Raw genomic sequence first — 20,191 nt, 5'->3', positions numbered from 1 at the left:
GCGATTTCGGCCCAGCTCCGCCGCGAGTTCATAGGTTCCGCAGTCCGAAGAATTTCTATAGCTGTGAGGTGGTGAAAACAGTGGCTGTGCTGGCGTTTGGGCTACCGACTCGAGCATGCAATGGAATGAATTTTCTTTGATATTGGGAGGCGGCACTGGGCGTCCCATCATGTTCCTTTGTCTCAAGAATCCTGAGCTTTACCGGCGTGAGATGCAGGATACAACGCTAGTGCTGGCATGGTTGCCAAGAAGAGTATGGGTATTCACGCCTTGCGTACGGAGTACAGTAAGTACTTGACTCCGGACACAGTTCTTCCCGCGCAATGTTGCACAGGACCATCGATGACTGTATTTATACCAAGACGACAGCTACCCACCCACTCCATACAAAAGCATCTCGTAAATGTGTGGGCGCCAGATTACGAGCTGGCATCAAAATAGGAAGTTGGAGCTTTGGAAGCAGGGGAATTGATGTCTGACGGGAATTCGCAAGGTCGCACCAGCGAAGAGACGAGCTGGGATTTGGGGTTGTGGAAACATCGTTTCGGCGTCTGGAGTTGTCATCCACAAGTCAAACCGTATTGCTGTGGAACCGACGGCGGAGCGTGGCTAGCGCGGTACCAGCTGTCCCGTACCGTAACCTAGCGTGGACAGCCCGTACCGTACGTATGTACACCCAACCCTTACATAAATAACAGGCCCACCGGTATGGAAGTAGTCAGCCACCAGCCGAGCGACTCCAGGAGTTATTCGTCAGAAACGAACCTGCTCAACCTTGCACCCAGAGGTTCAGACGTCCATCGCCCTTCGACTCTGGAGTATTCTCGCTCTGCTGAAACACCTTGTGAGTCAACTACCAAGCTACACTCACGGGCCATCGAAGCAATCCTCACGGTCGAGGTCGACAATTGCAGCTCAACCTCTTGTTCCTGAAGTCGTCCCGTTTACCGCCGAGCAGTGACTCTCCCCGTCGTTGATGAGGGTTCCAACCGAAGCGCTTCGACCCTGAGCGCCAGAGCGCGAGCATCCTGCATCCTGATTCACTGACTCTTCGCTGGCGCTTTACCTTATTGAACAGTCGTCCATTTCATCCATTAGAATCGTGGCGAACCACCCAGCATCCCATCCTCGCATCGTGCTGCTTGGGCACCTTGTTTCCCGAACACAGCGCCCTCTCCCTCGAAGTCGAATTTCGAATTGATTACTTCCCACTGTTTTCGCAATTCTAACCACCAGCTGACAGGGTTTATGCTTAAGCCTGGAAATTGATAGCTTATCCCTATTTCACCCTCGCACCCGGGTCTCTGGCATCGCGTTTCCCCCTCCATTCCCTGCCCGTACTAGTTCTTAGCTGAAACAGGTATGTGATTATTCTCAGAATTCCCGTCATCCACCTCATAGTCCTTCCCGCTTCCATCGACCCGTCTTCCTCGGCTGAGTTGATTGGCTCGTTCCTCTACTATTCAAGCAAAGACACCTGTGCCTCAGCCTTGCCATGTGCTAACCATCTGTCTTAGAAAAAGCGGATGTGGTAAAGCTGCCTGCCTTCCCCCATTTATATCTGATCCTGCGCAATCGGCCCAAGCTTTCTCCTTCACCCTAGATTCGGCCCATCGAGAGAGCCGTGCTGCCAACGCTAATTCGTTCCTGCTGGATTTTGAATATAAGATCGGCTTTCCGGATGCTCTTGAGTGAAGCATCCACCGGGTGTTAGAGATTCATATTTGTTGATTAGGATTAAGATGATGGCAGATCAGAATGTTGCCGGTAGTCAACAGAGTCAGGACCTCGTGACAATCAGCGAAGTTGTGAATACCGGTCATGGTAAGGCACACACAGCACTGCTTCTTTGCTATTTTCAAATGCCCTGCTTATCATCATTCTCTTTCGACAAACAGGCAGCAGCAATGCAACGGCAAGCAACAGGGGTCAGAAGGCTGATATACCACCGCCAAAGACCGAGAAGCCCCGGCCACATGTCTGTGTAATTTGTACTCGTTCTTTCGCACGTTTGGAACATCTCAAACGTCACGAGCGATCTCATACCAAGGAAAAACCATTTGAATGCCCGGATTGCACAAGATGCTTTGCGAGAAGAGATCTGTTGCTGAGGCACCAACAGAAGCTGCACATGACTACAACACCATCATCTCGTCCCCGTAACGTGCGAAGGGAAAGTACAAGTAGTTCCACTCGCGTTAGGAAGAATTCGATTGTGAATGGGGGCAATAACATGAGGCCAAGGGCCAACACCATCAGCCATGTTGACCGACCCAACGTGGGAATAATCAATAATCCCGACTCGTCGAAGACGCCGCAAGCTGGCCATGCGCATCACCCAAGTCTTAGCTCGGTGCCGAGTATGCCGGGGCTGGAGTACCGTGGGATGCCTTCTGATAACCGTCACGCCACGATAAATGGTCTTACCAAGCTTGATACGACTGCCATCCCCCCCAACATGTCCGACGGTCTTCGAACAGCTCCGGTTTTTGGTAGCTTTGGCTCAGATTTTGGTCTTGGTGACATGATGCTGGGCCAAGGAAGCACTATCAATCCCGCTCAACTGCATTTCTCGGGTTCTCCCAACGCCTTCCTGGACACTCCCACTTCCCCATTTACTCCCGCGTTCTCGAATATGCCGGCCGCCCGTAACATGTACGATGACGATATCAAGTATGACGGCTTCGACAACATCATGAGGCTTAGTACCAACGAGTCAGCCATTGACAACTCGTCTCCCTCGGCGATGAGTACGGGGAGCCCAAGTGGTATTAGCGAGGCTATCTTAGACACCTCCAATCACATCGTAACATCGTCCTCTGGCCCTTGGTCGAGCACATTGCTCTCTCAGAGCCAGCCTAGTCAGTTTGGCTTGGATTTTCCTCAGACCACGTTCCAGGATCTTTCCACGCACACTGGAACGGTATCTCCGAAGTCGCTCCTGACCCCAATTGCTGACCAGTCGTTTTCAACATCACCATCTCTTGGGACAATGGGAACTTCGGTCCTATCCGGCCTTCCCACTAACATGTTCCAAAATGCATCACCAAGTGCCACAGGATTTGAGGCGAACTTTTTGCAGACTGGGTTGCCGTCATATGCAAATACGATTACAGAATCGACTCGCCAGGCCCTTATGACAACTCTCCAGCGGCCTGCAACATTTACTCACCGTCGATACTCCCAACCAGCATCGTCTTCGACCTTTCCGGCCGGCAATTTACGGTCAGCGATGTTTGAGAACACTCCATCGGCTCTGCCAAGCACTAGTGACCTCCAGCGTTATATAGGCGCATATATTACCTATTTTCACCCTCATTGGCCGTTTCTCCATATTCCAACCCTTGATTTCAAGGCGCCGGAACATGCCAACAGATTTAAAGGGGCTAATGGGTATGGCAATGCGACGACATCGAATCCTTCGGGGGACAATGGCTGTTTGATACTCTCAATGGCCGCTATTGGTGCTTTGTATGAGTTCGACACCGCAACTTCGAAGGAGCTTTTCGAATCTGCGAAGAGGATGATCCAACTGTACCTTGAAGAAAGACGCAAGGCAGACTCGGGCGTTCTTAATCGCTCGAATTCTGGACGTGACAACTCAGTGCAGAATACTCCTTTATGGCTGGTTCAAGCAATGTTGCTTAATGTCATATACGGACATAACTGCGATGACAAAACGGCAGCTGACATTGCAAGCACCCACTGTGCGGCCTTAGTAAGCCTTGCGAGAGCGGCGGAACTCACCCAGCACCACCCCCCTGAGAGTCTTCCAGCAGATCAGTTTGGTTATGCTTCAACCTCAATTGACGCTCATCTGAACGGCAACTACATGGATTTTTGGGGCGTCCAGGCGCCGGAGGTCTCTCCAGAAAGGATCGAATGGTTGAAATGGAAGGTAGTAGAGGAGCGGAAACGGACTTTATATGCTATCTTTACTTTATCGAGTCTACTCGTGTCTGCATATAATCATGCTCCCGCTCTTACTAACTCTGAAATTCGTCTAACTTTGCCATGCGACGAAGAACTCTGGGCAGTGGATTCCCCTGAAGCCTGGGTGGCATTGGGTGGCCAAGCGCACGCGGAACAGAATGCAGTTAAATTTTCGGACGCCTTGAAGAATCTTCTGATAGCAGGACAACACAACCATTCTCCGCATAGCCAATTTGGATCTGGTATGCAAATGGACGGATTGCCTCCCACAGATCTTAAACCGAGCCCTTTTGGATGTTTGGTCCTGATCCTTGCTCTCCATAATTACATTTGGGAAACCCGTCAGCAGCACATGGGAAAGCAATGGACAAGTCAGGAAACTGAAGCCCTATATGTGCATATTGAGCCCGCTTTCCGTGCATGGCAGGCCGCCTGGGGTAGCAATCCGCATCGCAGTTTGGAACGACCAAATCCGTTTGGTGCGGGCCCCTTATCCGCGGATAGTATACCTCTTTTGGATCTTGCGTATGTTAGGCTTTATGTCAATCTGGGTCGATCCAGGGAAGCCTTTTGGCAGCGTGATTGGAATGCGATGGTTGACGAACTTTCCCGATCCGCCGAAGTTCCCCAACCTTCCAGCGGAAGCCCTGGCCCAGAATTCGCGCAAGATCTACTCGCCGAATTTAATACCCTAGATGTTGGAGTTTCCAATGATCCTAGCTTAGAGACACCGTTTCAAGGAACCTCTTGTCGTCGAACAAAATCATCAAAAAGCGAACGGCATCTGCGAAAGGCTGCGTTCTATGCAGTGGATTCCATCAACATGGCGGACAGATTTGGCAACACTTTTTTTGAATTTACGTCCAGGGAACTTCCACTTCAGAGTGCAATGTGCCTATTTGACTGCGCGCAGGTATTGGCTGAGTGGATCAGTACTGTCCAGGACCGGGTTGGGCCCTATCTGGGAATTCTTGGCCAAGTTCCCACCGATTTGAGCCAGGTTCCCGTACTCATGCTGCTGGAAGACGAAGATTTTAAACTGATTCAGAAGATCGAGGATTTTCTCCATAGCGTCGAAACGAAAATGAAAGACAGCGCACCGAGTCCATGTTCGAGCAGCGGCGAAGCGTGGGATTGCTTGCCTAGCTTGATGGAAGGTGGATATGCGACCAAGGTCTCATTATCAATAGCTTATTTGCTGGATCGTGCGGGAGTCTGGCCTGGTAAGCATTTCCACATTCTTTCTCCCGTCCTACCCTTTTTGTTTTGCTATCATAGCTAATCGTTGCTTATAGTGATCAAGTTAATGGCCAGGGCACTTGAAACTCAAGCACGTCGTATGAGAGACCGAGCCCAGAATTCCCTCTCTGGCTAAGCTAGTTGGCTCTACCCTTTCGCATGAGCCTTGCAGCCTTTTGTGAGCCCGCGGATGCTTGTGGACTTAGTGAAAATACCTTGTCATACACTTACTCCCAGTCATCGGGCTCTTCGATTTCGGTTGATTGACAACTTACCGTATCCAACCTTAATGCCCAGAAAGCTTTCCGATACGCCTTCCCACTTTCGATCTGGTTTCTTTCCAGCTAACGTTTCGTTCTACCACGATTTGGGGCCATATTTGACGGGCGTCTGGTGTCCAAGGCACATTTATGTTTGATTTGACTTCGCCATCTCGTGTGATCTTTTCTCCATCTGGGATTTCCACTGGTGTTTATACCTCTATGACCCACTGATCTATTGAAAACATTTCGTGTCTGATGAATCTAACGACCTGATCCTTTCCGTCATGGCAAAATAGGCCCTGTTTTAATAATCTTGTGCTCTGGTTTCCTGTTCGAAGTCACGTATCACTTTCATTTCATTTTACCTAATTCCCCCGCAAGCTTTCCTCGCACCATTTTAAATTTTTCTAGCCATTCTCGTCTTCGCTGATAAAGCTCTAGAATATACCCAAAATAGAGCCTGGCATCACGAAAGGTTGATCTGGTGCAAGACTCGAGGGTTCGTGACGAGGTCGATGCATGGACTACGGAAAATAAAAATTCGAAAGAGTTATGTGGATGTTGGAGAAGATGATGTTATTTCGCGATTTCCGTCAGGTACCCCTTTCTGCATGTCTATCTTCGCTTTCCCGCCCCTGCACCATCCTACGTTGTAATGCTGGCGGTTTTATGTTTTACTTTCTCTCTTTCTTTTCCCTTCCCATTTCACCTTCATTTATCCCCTTTTCTGCATATGCCCTGATCTTTTTTAATGTTTGTGTTCACTGCATTCTTTGAATTTCTGTGTTTCTTGTTTGGCCATTTGTTGAGAGTACGGCCTCTTTGTCTCTAGTGCTGTGACTTGGTATGGAAATGCCACATGACGGATGAAATGAAAACAGATTTGTGATTTGCAATTGGTAGAGATGTAATGATAATAGTAATGGTAACGGTATGGTGGTGGTAAACCATGATATCTTCAGCAGGAGAAAATCAAGGCCAATATTGCGCCAAAATACATCGCAAACGTGCAGGGGCAAAAAGGGTAAATTTTATCATCATTATTGCTCACTACTCCACGCCATAATCTAGAAGCATACTTTGTACACAGCCATACACCCAACTTTTGGCAGCACCTATTTGTTTATACAATAATCCGCTCAAAAGAATATTTCCCAACAGCTTTGCCCTTGAGGTAACTGAGATCACGCTGACTTCGCTTCTTCACTTCGCCTGTCGACTTGATCACCTTGGTCTTACTTGGCTCTTCAGCAGCCATGTCACTGGCAGTGGTCAACTTCAAGGAGAGAGGGAGAATCTTCGAGTCAGTGTTCAAGAGCCCGGACGAGTCCGCAACATCGTCATATACTAATATCTGGGCGCCATTGACGCGCTCCGTGCGTTTGACACGCCAGCCGACTTCTTCGGACGACGATACTTTGTCTTTCTTGTTACGTTGCTCTGCCTTGGGCTGAGTGATCTTCTTCGCCGTTTCGCAGCAACGGATAAATTCGCGTAGAATACCCTTTAGATACGTCGCTTCTTCGACACCAGCGAGGGCAGCGGATACTTCCGATTTCATATCCGCGATTAGGGACGCCTCGCTGCCTTCTCCTCCGGCAAAGCCAGCGGCTGATACCCACCCGCTTGGTCCTACGGCATCCATACAGGCATTTAAGAGCTCCACGATAGCGGAGAGAGGGAGACGAGGGATCTTGGAACTGGAGAATGCAGGCGGAGGGTCTTCTGTAAATCGGGATGTGTAGCCGCCGGCGGCCAGGGAATGGCGGAGGTGGTGAATTATGGAAAGGATGTCGGAATTGGAAAGGACAGATCTAATTGAATGTGTGACTTTGTCGAGTGGATGAGAATGGAGTTTTAAGAGCGTCAAGTTTAAGCCGGATACTGCGTCTGTTAAAACCGACTCGGATCCACGTGGCTGCTTGGGAGTTGCGGGCGTCACTTCTGCGGTCGCGTTCGCATATCGCTTCTGAGGGGACTCGGTAAGAGCCTTGGGAGGCTCTGCTGAGTTAGTGGAATGAGAGCGTGCAACCTCCAGGAGCAGCTTCAAAGAGTGACCAAGCTCCATCGTGTCTAAGTGAACCGGCCCACGTAGAACAAGGAGTAGCATTTTTATTGAACGGCCTGACTGCACAAGTGCCCGAACCAAAGAGCCATCTGGCATCGTGGGAAGAATTCGGTCAGGATTAGAGCCACGGAGAGCAACCTGAATATTTCCCAAACTCAAATGCCGTGAATTGACCAGCCATTGTAAAGTCTCGAAGGGTACGAAGCTGATGGCGAGTTTGGGTGTGTTTGACTCGCCCTCAGATCGCAGAGAGAAAATTTTAGAGAGCAAGAATGAGATCCTTTCCAAGTCAATGTATTCCTTCACATGAGGGAAACCTTTAGGCTTCTCATCAGCACCGGGGGTTAAAGAATTCCAGAACGTCGTTTTCATAATCTGGTCGAACTTTTCAGGATCCTTCGCTCTCACTGCAGAATCCAGCTCCGACATTATTTGAGCCCATTTATTGGCAACGGCTTTATCCGTGAGCCCAAGCGGCGTCATACACTGCAATGAATTGCCGTCCAACGCTGGTCGTTTTGTTTCTCTGTCAAGAACTGCTACCCCTTTTCCAATTGAGTCGATGAGTAAACCGGCCCTTTGCCTCTTCCGGGAGGACTCGCCCCAGTTCTGCATCGTCGTGAGATCAAAAGCGAGTAAGTTGCTCCCGTAGACTGCCACTGCCACGCTGGATTTCGAGAAATAGGTTATGAACTCGAGAGACGAAGGCGTATCCATTTGCTTGTTGGAGCTGACATGTGAAATTTCTGCTATGGGAAGATCCGCCTGCAACGATCGATATTTCGCGTCATATAAGGAAACTGTTGACTGGTTTGCGCCGATAACTAATCGCTGGGAGATTCGCATGACAGAAGAGAAGGTGGCGTTGTTAACGATCATATGAGAATCTACCTCCGGAGTATAATGCGATATATTGTAACTGATATAGCCTCGATCAAACGATAGCGAGAGCTCAGCTTGATTTAAGTTTAACACCCAATTAATATTGTCGGCATCTAGGGGCGCTTGTCCAGGTATGTCTGGTAATGTCATCTTCATTAGATGCTTCAGCTGTTGGCTCCCATTCGCGGCAAAGCCATTCGTCCAATCATGAGGGGATATTGAGAACAAATGTACTAATGCCTCACTTGGTAACAGAGTCTTCGCTTGACGAGGATGCGTGACCACCATCAAAATCGAGGAGATCTCGGATCCAATTCCACGTCCGTCACCCAGTATGGAGGCAATCAAATCCTGTCTTTTCCTAAAGAGGGCTTTTTGAGCCTCTTCGAAGCTCACAACAAAACATGTGCGCACTTCATATTCCCCGGAACTCTCGTACGCTGGGTGCAAGATGCTCCACCTTTGGGTTTTGAGATCAGACGATAGCTTCTGTACTCTGCCATTTTCGTGAACTGTAATCAGATCGAATGCTGCTTCTTGACCTTTCAGAGCCTGAGCTGTAGGCACCACAGTCGTGAAAACCACTGGGCTCTCACTGTCTTCCAAGGAAGAGACCAAGGTCGAAAAATTAGCTGAACCTCGTTCCGACGAGCTGAATTCTTCAACAAAGCATCTAATTTGCCTCTCTGGCTTATTCATGGAGCAATATGTGTATCTTTTCACCGTGGATGTCGCCGCTGATTTCTCTTTTACAGAGCAAGGTGCGCATGATATGGAGGATTGGGGCGGAATCGCATAGGACGATATCAGTTTCGGAAATTGAACCTGTGCCCAAAATGTTAGCCTAGAAATCCGGAGCGAGAGAAAGCGGGCATACATTGTATATATTCACACTCTCGCCATCAATAGCAGCAGCAATTTCATATCGCTTTCTTTTCTTACTTCCGGCGAGGCTGTACACCTCCGAAAACTGGCATTTGCCCGCGCCTCCGCTTAAGGGACGCGGCAATTGTGCTAATAGCGAGGGCGCCTGCAAAGCCATTGTCGCAGGCCTTGATTTCAGAGTTCCAGGCTGGCAAAACGGCCTCCACGACAGGCTGCTCGTTGACGGGCTGCGGATTTGAATTTCTCAGAAAAGAAAAAGTGACGGACCGGCGAAATGATTTGCCGACACAAGCCACGATCCATCTGCGCCACTAGCCACAACGCGCGGTGACGCGCTCAGAGCCACTTCAGTCTGGCTTCGACAACGCGATGTGGACTCTGTACAGGTCGCCGTGTTGATGCGGAGCGCAGGGATCCTCCGCCCGAATTGTCGCGAAAAAGTCTGGTCTACTTGTTGGTTCTCCTGTCTTTGCACGCCGAAGTGACTCGACCCGTCCGTCATCGTCAGTGTCATCATGATGTGGTAGTTAATGCCTGGACGGGTGATGGCAGTAGTTGTTCACAAGGCCATGGGGCAACATGAGCAAAGGACCCTACATCCTTTCTTTATGAAACGTGTGTGGATATTATCTTTTATTCTGTTTCCTTGTTCCGCTGACTCCATGGCATTAGATGGCAGTGAACCGATAGCAGAACTCCCCCAACTCGCAGATCCATTGCCGAAGCAACCAAGCAATAACCCTAGGAGCGAAAGAGCGAATATTGTATTAGATTCGACGAGCGAAGACTGCCCAAATCCCTTAGATGACGATGAAAATTTAAGTCGGAGGAAAAGGCGGAAAACGACGCCCCTCGATCATTCAGGGAATGCTGGACATGGCGCGGCACGTTCCCCTCCTGTCGAACCCGAAGTCACTTCCAACCTGCCGGATGTGCCAAATTCCTATTCATCCAATGGCACTGAAGAGAAGTCAACTACAGCACGGTATTCGTTTCGCAAGGGAACGGTCAATCCCGCCCCGGCCAAGTATGCATTTAAAGATCCCCATAAAGATAGCCTCTGTGAAACGCCTCGGAAGGAGAACGTGCTAAAACTCAATCCCAACGGGAAACTTTTGAATTCACCTATACAGCAAGCCAGCCCGGGGACTCGTGAGAATGGAAGGGAACTTAAAAAGCGAGGCCGTGGTCGCAAAAAGCCCAAGGAGGATGTTGCGCCACTTTCCAGAATAGCGATTATGAAGTATGGACCCGGGAGCCTCTCACGGCAGTTTATTGGGGGTGCGATACGTGACATTATGAGTGGTCATACGACCTACATCCTTTTCAAACAACGGACAGAAAATCCACAATCGCCTCCAGAACCGCCGAAACCTACCCACCCCTTCTTTTTGACCAGACAGGGACCTAAAAAGGTGGAAGATTCAAAACCGGCAGGCAAGGCTTCTGCCCACCAAGGAAAAGATGCGGTCCCGAATGAACAAAAACAACCAACACCAGAGCCTCGTCGCTCCTGGCCTACAGCCGCAAAGACACTGGAGAGAACATCGGCCTCAACCAAAGCTCTCAATCGCCGAAGAGTCAGCGACCCCATTGAGCCATTATGGCCTCCACTTGATATGGTTCGCATTGACGAAAATGCATCGGAGCAGGATCGTAAACAGAGCGAGCATAATATAGTTGACCAAAAGAAGGCTAAAGGTTCGATTGCTCATGTATCAGGTTCGGAAAATATTCTTGGAATCATTTCGCGCTCGTTACGAGGGGGCTGCTTTTATTTTAAGGAATTGTCCGTGAAGGAGTGTCTAAGGCAGCCCAAAAGGATTTTAGAAAAAGGGTGCATTTTAAGGGATGCTATGACTGAGAAGCTTGATCGAATTTCAAAGCGAACTATGAGGCAAGAAGAAATCGAACTTTCGGCCAATCCTTCAATACACAGCAGGTTGTCTCATCCCGCTGTCGCAAGTCTCCTATCTTCTATTCCTACTTCTAGGAGTTCTTTCGAGAAAGGACGCTGCGAAGAATTGCCCTGGACACAAAAGTACGCGCCAGATACAGCTTCAAAAGTCCTTCAAGTCGGCTCTGAGGCGCTATTGCTGCATCACTGGCTGCAGAGCCTTACAGTATCGGCCGTCAACACTGGTGCGGGCCAAAGCGATTCTAAAGCTTCAAAAACACCAAAGACAGAGGCTAATAAAAAGAAGAAACGAAAGAGGGCAGCTGGCTTAGATGACTTCATCGTTTCTAGTAGTGACGACGAGCCGGGTATTGAGGAGCTTACTGATGATGACGATGAACTAGCCGGAGCTGTCACAGTTTCTAAAAGAACCGTTGTTAGAGCAAGGGGAACGCCGTCAGCAAACGATACCGGAAATGAAAAACGCCCGCTTTCAAATATAGTTCTCCTTAGTGGGCCCCCTGGTTGTGGCAAAACGGCGGCAGTCTATGCAGTTGCTCGTGAGCTCGATTTTGAGGTGTTCGAGGTGAACGCTGGAACCCGCAGAAGTGCGAAGGATGTGGTCGAGCGAGTTGGAGACATGGCTCAGAATCATCTCGTACAAATTCTGAAGCAAATAGATAACAACATCCCCGCTAACTCTGTTCTGGAATCCAGTGTGAACCAGCGCGACGATAGGCAATCATCTATGGGGAGCTTTTTTAAACAGAAATCAACATCGAAGAACGCTACGCCAAACCAGAGCAAAAGCCCGTCCGTACGGAGCACTTGTGAAGCTCAAAAACCCAAGACAAAGCAACGACAATCTCTCATTCTTCTGGAAGAGGTGGATATTCTTTTCAATGAGGATAAGCAATTCTGGAATGGCGTCTTAGCCTTGATTGCGCAGTCCAAAAGACCCATCATCATGACATGCAATGACGAGAATATGCTTCCAATAGACAGCTTGTCGTTCCATGCGATTCTTCGCTTCCGCCCGCCTCCATCAGACTTGGTTACGGAGTATCTTTCCGCTTTATGTGCGAACGAATGCCACGTGCTAGATCCGAAAGCAATTCTGGACTTATATACTGTCCTTGGGAGGGACCTGCGTGCAACGATAATGCAATTGAACTATTGGTGTCAGATGGCCGTCGGTAGCCAAAAATCTGGGCTCGATTGGATAGCTGACCGCCCTCGGTTTAGCGTATTAGAGTCAGACCCTGGATTGCCGAGAATACTGAGCTCGGACACATATGTAAGGGGTATGGACTGGCTTTGTCGAGATACGGTTGTAGACAAAGGGGATCCAATTGAGAAGAGAACACAGCTCATAACGGAACTGCTCAGGCAATGGCATATATCAGCGGTGGATTGGTTAGAAATTAGGCCGATCATGAGAGCCTATAGCGGAAGCAATAATTTGGAATTATTGGAACAAGCAAGCTTTGTGTCCGACATGGAGAGTTCACTTGACCTTCTCTGTGAAAGAAGTCGAAGTGATTTTACCCAGGTAACTACCGAACCCCAGAGACCACTTCTAAATAAAACTGACCCTTGTAGGCTCCGTTGGATACGTCCCTTCCACCAACACCCGAGAAGCAACGCTTGGACTGTCTCGAAGGCCGTCAGTTCCTTCAAGCAGACTCCCCGCCAGATTATACTGAAATATCAAGTAAAATAAGCGCCACGCTTGGCGTGTTGCTTGAAAATTTGTTTCCTGGTTTGTCTCCCGCAGATTATGAACAAGATATAATGGAGCACATTCTGCAAAACGCTACGCCCCAGTCTTCGACCGTAATGAAGCCGTCTATGTTTGAAATGGCATTCGGCCCCATTCTTGATGTATCCGCTTACTCCACCCAAGCCTACCATAGGCCACTCTCCTTTGAGCATGGAATGCCAGTTATGGCGGAAGACGTTGCACCGTATATTCGATTTATCATTGCCTCAGAGCTACGCATCGAGCAGCAGCGGCTTCAGCTTACCGGTCTTCTTTCTCAACCAGGGAATGAGCCCAAACGTATGAGAACAACTCGGGCAAGCAGGGCAGCATTTGAAGGTGGAGACAAAGCAACAACTAGGAGGGAAAGATGGTTTCCCGGTAGAGTTGTTCCGGCACGAGTCATGGCCACAGGTGGCCTGGGCTGGGAAAATCTTCTCTTGCTATATCTGCGGCGTTTAAGCGAAGAAATGCCGGTAACCAGAACAGAAGAAGCACAGCATACTATCGGTGATTCAATTGTAAACGGTATATAGAGGCTCATATGGCATTGTCCAGTGGCGTCAGCAATGATTTTCAATGTTTGCACGGAGTATCCAGGATTGGATAATGAAGTTTTGATTATATGGCACGGTCACCTGGAGAGCCTATGTGCTAGCTACGAGATAATCTCTCCGAGTAGTAATCCAGCGTCACCCTTTAACGGTTCTTTTCGGTCGTAGCCCTCGAAGATCAATTTGATATAATTACATCGAAAACCAGCCTCCAACTCATGGCTTGATAAGTTTGGGTTTAGTTTTGCTCCCTCAGTTCCGGGCTGAAGCTTCAGCTGAAGCTTCCGCTGGTGGATCAGTAGGCGGATCTAATGGCGGTTGTTCCGGTGATTCTGGAGGTGGTTCCGGCTGCTTCCTTTGGCGCTGGTTTCGACATACCTTGCCGTTTGAAAGAACAAAAGCACATTCCTGAAAGAACCCTCTTTCGCGCCCTTCATCCCAGATTCCTTTACTGTTCTGCTTCCATTCTCTCATCCCTTTCCCTGTCGGCTTGGAACCATCCGGTGCCAATTTCCCGCCGGCCACCCACCATAGCAAGCCCGAAATAGCCTCGTCATCTTCAAATTTCTTCTTCCTTCTACATATACCAAGGCAGCCACCGCGGATATGAAGCTGGGCTGTATGGCTATGATTGGAAGAAGAGAGCACCTCCCGTGGTTCAGGGGAATCCTCACGATTTTGAGACTTCCGGGCTTTCCTTTTGTAGACTATCCGTGCTTTGATTGCCCTCGCTACACGGTGAACCTGCACCATCTTCATCCCTTTCACTGGCTTCAGTTCGATAGATACGTTGAGCGTTTGGCTTCCAAAAAGAATTTGGCCCCTGTCTGTTTTCGTCCAGGCGGAACGTCTCCTTGTATCGCTATTGAGGAATAAAAGCCCGCCGATCCTTTCGTTAGCCCCTGGCTGTTTATCCATAACTCGCATGGGCAATCTGAGATTGGGCTCAGCACCTTCATCTTCCGATTCGCATATTACAATATATAGGATCTCAAACGGCAATCTTCGTGCGTTAGCGTATCCTTCAGAGCCGCCTTGCTCAGAGACCGATGTAACGAAGTCTGGTGGGCCCCTTGCTCCTGTAAGAGATGAATCAACCCCGTAGTGTATACCTGTCTTGGGATCCCGCAGATTTGACTCCTGCTTGGCTAGTAGCGCTGAATATTTCTCGGAGGAATCCATTGTGTATGGGTGTAGAAAACCCTTCGTCTTTTGCCTGACAGCGTGGTTTTTGAGAAACCCGCTCGCCCGTTCAAAATTTACACCCTTAGCGAGCGAGTCACGAGGCAGGACCACCTGGAGGGTTGTTCGGGTTTAGGGGTGTCTAGATGATTCCCTGCACTAGCCGCAGCCGCTGATAAATATAGATATCTGAATTTGACTTTCATGGGAGAATGTAAGCCGTGTGTAGATATACTTGAAACCGAGTCTTGACAACAAGGTTACTTTTATAAGTACCTCAGTAGGGAGAATGGAACTCGGAAATGCTTAACGAGGACTGTGAAATGAATACCATACAGCCACAATGCTTGTATGAAACTGTGTTTGCGATGGGGCCGCCTTGGATATTGTAAGATATGTGCTAATTGTCTTTGTGTACTGAGTGATTCGTGAGCCGATATGTGCGGCAAGTGGCATTGAATAGAAGCAGGAGCATGAGAAATACAAGGCAGTGAAGTTAGCCAGGAGTATGGCTAATCTGTTGGTATAACATTTGTAATATTTACCGAAGCGTGAACTTGACGCTGTAAAGCCAGGAGTGGCCAAACAGGAGAAACATCAGTGATTTTATTGGAAATATAAAACCATTGTTTAGTAACTGCTCAACTTTTGGATATCAAACAGAAGGCTCCAACTTCTAGGTTTTAACGGTCACACTTTTTCCCAATTACACGCTAATCGTTTTGAAAACCCTAAAAAACCAGTTAGTATGATAAGATACTATAAACCCACAATTATACAAGGTAACAATATACGTACCCAAATCCATCACTGCCAGTAGCCATGAGAGTTCCTGGCATCTGTCCTTGCCAGTGCAACTCTTTCACCATTTCCATGTAATGAACAAACAACAGCTGTGGCGGTACATCGGCCAGACCGGCATCTCGTACTTCCTCATCATCTAACTCGACAGCAAGATCCCATAGAGTGAGAGTGTTATCTGCAGAAGCAACAGCAACAACACTGTCATCCGTAGGATGCCATTCTATACTAGTAATGGGCTCTTGGTGGAAATTGAAGCACGCAACAGATTGTGGTCGGAGCTGAGAAGGTTTATTGTTATCAGGCTTCCAATTTCGGAGATCCCAGACTGCCCATTGGCCGTCGTCGGCACCCGTTGCAAGAAGATGGAATGTTTGTTTCGACCAACTCATGACGTTGACGTCTGTGTTTGAAATCTTCACATCCACGGCAGCCTTACGAGATTTCGATCGAACATCCCAAACTTTGACACTGCCATCACTGCTGGCAGAAGCAAAAACATTCCTTTCATTCGGAGACCATTGAATTTCTTCAACAGAAGAAGTGTGGCCGGTGAAAGGTCGAGTGTCCGTGATCCATCCACCTCCTTCACTGCGAGTTGTTACGTATATTGCACCATCATTATCCCCTGTTAAAAGCTTTCCAAGTGGATAGAGGGGAGACCAGTCTAGGGCGTAGCCCTCTGATTTATGCATTCGCAGGGTAGATAAAGGTTTCGAAGCGGATGGAGGGATGACTAAACCAGGGTTGTCGAAACTAGCAAGGTATGGTGATACGTCATGGATAAGGATTTGGGAATTTTCGAGCATGGAGGCCGTTAGGGTCTGAGGCGCCTTCGTTGGATCGTTGGACGAATGCGGAGTCTGATGCGCGCGGATACGATTCGTCGTAGAGTTCAAAACTATCGATTTGGATTCGAGGATAGGCTCCGAAGGAGAGTCGTCATCCGAGTCCGATTCAGCGTCTGACTCCTCCCCTCGCTCCCTCTCCATTCTGCTAAGCCCACTCAGTTTTAACACCATAAGCTGGTTTTCCTTCGAACGCGGTCTGTCGGCCTGCGTTCCAGCAACTGCATATACGGTAGCGGGATAAGTCTTTCTGTTGTCACCTAGATTGTCCCGGACTATATCGAACGATAGACAGGGCCACGGCGTAGTCAAGGTATGGAGCATATCATATGTAGAAGGATCCGGCGATAACGTTTCCCCGGGTGCCAACTTTGTTCGACCGGGTATGAAGGTCTGTTTGTCCACGTCCATCGCATCTGATTGCCGTAAACATCAGCATTAAAAAAAAGTCATTCTCACTCGAAGAGTAGCGAACTGGAATGCGCACCGCAATGCCAGTTCCCGGGCAGCCCACGTACCCCTTTCTTCTTCTTCCCGTTCCGCGTCTGGACGACCGTCCACACCAGCTTCGAAGATCTCGTCTTCACTCTCGAATTCGTCCTCAAATTCGTCCTCAAACTCGCCCATCTCGTTTGGCGGGGCATCAGGCATCGGCCGCTCTCCCGCCTTGAGAGCGCCGGAAAGCGCATCTGTTTCTTCCACACCGCGTTTGGCCATCTTCACCTCCGCGAGACGTCTCCGGTGATAGGATGTTCAAAGGGCAACGACTGCTTGTCGATCAATCGACCGCAAGGCAAATAGTACTGGTCTGAAAATTTGTATAGGGCTGGCGATTCGATTTTTTGGCTGCGGGATCGGCCAGGCCGCGCTAGTCCGCTTTGGGTTTACTGGCGTCAGAGCGTCATTCCACCTCCTTGTCGGCTGCCGCTTGTTTACATTCCCTGATCTTGCAGTGTGTTGTGGGTTGACGTCTTTGCTTTGTCTTTCTTTTAGCACTTAATTCCCTCTGACTGTTGTCCTTTTTCTGTCTTTCATTTTAATTCGCTTCAGCTAACCGCACTTGGGCTCCAGTTGGCACTTAAACCACTCCAGACTCCGAGGTCTTCGGCCGGGTACAGACGACGAGCGACCTTGATCGGATTGCCCATGCAGATTGATGCCGAACGAGTAGCTGGAGCGCATCCCTTGATTTTGATTATATCTACATCCATGAAGATTCTCAAACCCAATCGCCTCTGAGCTTCGAGGTTTAGTTTCAACCGGTCGTGGCCATTGAATACGTCGTCTTGTTCGCGGTTTCCTGCCCGATTCACTCCCAATTTTTCGCGCTGAACTAAAGCATCTCGTCAACGTTCGAACTACAGAGATGGAGACAACCACAGTGGATCCAGACAGGCTATCGGTGCAGGAGGATACAGTCCAAACCGTGCAGCCAGCTGTCGATACCCTGGAGACCACCGAGCCTAACGTCCAACCAGAACATGACATGCCATCAAATACGGAGGAAGCGCCAGCCAATTCCCCTCAACCTTACAGCAACGGGTATAGCAACGGGCCGTCCACCCACCACCCCTCTGTTGAGTACGCTCAATCTGCGCCTGCACTGTCGTCACACGAAGGCGATTTTCCGTCAAGGTTCAGCTCACCTACAATGGCGTACCAGCAACTTCAGCAAGTACCGCAATCAAGCTCTCGCCCGGGCTCGGGTTTGTCGAGTGGTGGAGATAGATATGGATACTCGCAGTCGCATTCTGAACAGACCTCCAGACCGCAGTCGGGCCCTCCCAGCAAAAACAGTGTAGTAATCAAAGTGGGCATGGTTGGGGATGCGCAAATCGGCAAAACCAGTCTCATGGTGAAATACGTTGAAGGAAGCTGGGACGAAGACTATATCCAGACGCTAGGTAAGCATGCGCGCGTGACTGACGAGCCTTCTCGGAGCGTTAGTTGACATAGGGTCATGTAGGGGTAAACTTCATGGAGAAGACGATCTCGATTCGAAACACGGAGATTACATTTTCGATTTGGGACCTTGGTGGGCAACGAGAATTTGTCAACATGCTTCCCTTGGTCTGCAACGATGCGGTCGCTATTTTGTTCATGTTCGACCTCACTCGGAAGAGCACATTGAATTCTATCAAAGAATGGTACCGCCAGGGTCGTGGATTCAACAAAACTGCAATTCCACTGCTCGTCGGTACTAAATATGACCATTTCGTCAACTTCCCTCGCGAAGACCAAGAAGAGATTTCAATTCAGGTCAGTTTCCAAGGTCATCTTCGTACCATGTGGGTTTATGCTGACTTAGGTAGGCCAAGCGCTTCGCCAAGGCAATGAGGGCGAGCTTGATTTTTAGCAGCACAAGTCATAGCATAAATGTGCAAAAAGTATGTGTTCCTTCTTTTGATGTTGGTGGCCCATTTCTGTTACGCGCAACTAACCACCGCCACTTCGATATAGATTTTCAAGATCGTACTCAGCAAAGCCTTCGACCTGAAGTGCACGATCCCCGAGATCGAGAACATTGGCGAGCCGCTTTTGCTTTATCAAAATGTCTAATGAGATTGCAAAACCATGTTTACCTGGAGACGGAGTGACTGAGAATTCTTACGATGATGCCATACTTCGACGAGTGATGGTCTTATATTACGATATTAATCTTATGTTTTTTGGGTTGAAGGCGGCCCATCAACTCGGTGGCGCCTTCAAACAGCCGCCAACTGCAGGTTGGATCCCCTTTTTTGATCGACACTAATTCTTCAGAACCACGGGATGCCTTGCACATCCATTTATTACCAATCCTCGCACCGGGTTGTCACTTTCCTTGCCTGCTTCTCATCTCTCGTTGTCCCCCACAGCATTACATCCTTAACCAAGGGCACTTTCCTTTCCAAATTGTGTTTTTAGTAAAATCAGACAGCGGCAGTGCATTCTAGGCACTTTCCTATGTTTATTCTGACCTGTACAGCAAGTAATACAACACGAAATGGAATAGCTTTCTCTCACTTAAGAGTAGCATAACTACATGGCGACTATTTGACTCGCATCTCTTCAAATCACTGGCTAAACGCATTTTAACTACTCATTCCCATCCGGCGGCTTTGGCTCAATCCATATGCCACTCTTTGGACTCCAGACCTCCGCTCTTGATCTCGCTTGAAGCCTGCAGTTTTAAAGCGTTTTTGCAGTAAGACCTGGGGAATGGCGTCCCACCGTCACAGTCAATGTTTTGAGGGCATCATCAACTTCTCCATTCATGAGCCCTTAGCTGAGGATCAGGGCTCTCATTCTCAGCGTAGATTTTACAATAATGTTAATAGCAACAGCACCAAGGATGGATTTACCCGTCCCTTTACTTGTCCGCTCTACCTGTGGGTTTTCGCGGTCCGGCTTATCAAAGGCCGGATTAGTACCTTTCAAACGTGTCTTCTTCAAGCCTGTGGAGCTCAGCTTTGCCGATGGATATATCAATTCTGATGATGAACTGTGTCAGGCTTTGATTGCAATTGCAGCCTTCCTACCAGATCTATCCCTTATCCACCGCCCTGCTACTCTCATCTGCTAATTCTTCCATAGCCAAAGTTACTGGCAGAAACATTCTGCAGCCCTCACCTGTGCACTTTTCAGTGGTTCGAAGAGCACAGTGAGAGGAACATGGATTTACTGAGGCACCAGATCAAATATCATTTCTTTGTTGTTATTGCTTTGGCCGCAACCGCCATTGTTATGTGATTTCACACAACTTTGAGTCACAACAGACATAGTATGTATGAAGCAACATGGCCATAACGCGCATGATGACGACAGACACCTCTTCTGGGGCCAGCCAACCTTTCATTTTTTATTTTTTTATTTTTTTTTATTTTTTTATTTTTTT

At 48.8% G+C, this 20,191-nt stretch overlaps 6 protein-coding genes across 7 annotated transcripts; 3 read left to right on the top strand and 3 right to left on the bottom strand.

Moving 5' to 3' along the window:
- The first annotated feature begins 1,515 nt into the window (after positions 1-1,515).
- On the top strand, positions 1,516-6,315 carry D8B26_007778 (uncharacterized protein). Its single transcript, XM_003067268.2, has 3 exons — positions 1,516-1,824; positions 1,899-5,156; positions 5,229-6,315. The coding sequence occupies exons 1-3, from the start codon at positions 1,743-1,745 to the stop codon at positions 5,306-5,308; spliced, it is 3,420 nt and encodes a 1,139-aa protein (XP_003067314.2). The 5' UTR covers positions 1,516-1,742; the 3' UTR covers positions 5,309-6,315.
- A 133-nt stretch (positions 6,316-6,448) lies between these two features.
- Positions 6,449-9,427, bottom strand: D8B26_007777 (uncharacterized protein; the record flags this gene model as incomplete). The annotated part of the gene is made up of 2 exons (XM_003067267.2): positions 6,449-9,210; positions 9,263-9,427. 2 exons carry the CDS (start codon positions 9,425-9,427, stop codon positions 6,559-6,561), a joined length of 2,817 nt encoding a protein of 938 aa, XP_003067313.2. The 3' UTR covers positions 6,449-6,558.
- A 225-nt stretch (positions 9,428-9,652) lies between these two features.
- On the top strand, positions 9,653-13,465 carry D8B26_007776 (uncharacterized protein; the record flags this gene model as incomplete). The annotated part of the gene is made up of 3 exons (XM_003067266.2): positions 9,653-9,885; positions 9,943-12,719; positions 12,770-13,465. Exons 1-3 carry the CDS (start codon positions 9,801-9,803, stop codon positions 13,463-13,465), a joined length of 3,558 nt encoding a protein of 1,185 aa, XP_003067312.2. The 5' UTR covers positions 9,653-9,800.
- D8B26_007775 (uncharacterized protein) lies at positions 12,895-14,746 on the bottom strand. Its single transcript, XM_003067265.2, has one exon. It carries the CDS (start codon positions 14,663-14,665, stop codon positions 13,736-13,738), a length of 930 nt encoding a protein of 309 aa, XP_003067311.2. The 5' UTR covers positions 14,666-14,746; the 3' UTR covers positions 12,895-13,735.
- Positions 14,747-15,264: 518 nt separating this feature from the next.
- On the bottom strand, positions 15,265-17,085 carry RRB1_1 (ribosome biosynthesis protein rrb1). 2 transcript variants are annotated; one of them, XM_066125636.1, is made up of 3 exons: positions 16,802-17,085; positions 15,464-16,730; positions 15,265-15,396 (listed from the first exon to the last, which is right to left on the bottom strand). In XM_066125636.1, exons 1-3 carry the CDS (start codon positions 17,001-17,003, stop codon positions 15,372-15,374), a joined length of 1,494 nt encoding a protein of 497 aa, XP_065981720.1. In that variant the 5' UTR covers positions 17,004-17,085; the 3' UTR covers positions 15,265-15,371. The 2 variants fall into 2 exon arrangements, with proteins under 2 accessions (XP_065981720.1, XP_003067310.2); XM_003067264.2 differs by having other exon boundaries at positions 16,833-17,085.
- Positions 17,086-17,234: 149 nt separating this feature from the next.
- Positions 17,235-19,347, top strand: D8B26_007773 (uncharacterized protein). The gene is made up of 4 exons (XM_003067263.2): positions 17,235-18,218; positions 18,281-18,573; positions 18,627-18,701; positions 18,775-19,347. Exons 1-4 carry the CDS (start codon positions 17,681-17,683, stop codon positions 18,871-18,873), a joined length of 1,005 nt encoding a protein of 334 aa, XP_003067309.1. The 5' UTR covers positions 17,235-17,680; the 3' UTR covers positions 18,874-19,347.
- Positions 19,348-20,191: the final 844 nt, after the last annotated feature.

This window comes from Coccidioides posadasii, chromosome 4, assembly GCF_018416015.2.
Source record: "Coccidioides posadasii str. Silveira chromosome 4, complete sequence".
Lineage (NCBI taxonomy): Eukaryota > Fungi > Ascomycota > Eurotiomycetes > Onygenales > Onygenaceae > Coccidioides > Coccidioides posadasii.
This window is presented reverse-complemented; position numbering and strand designations above follow the sequence as displayed.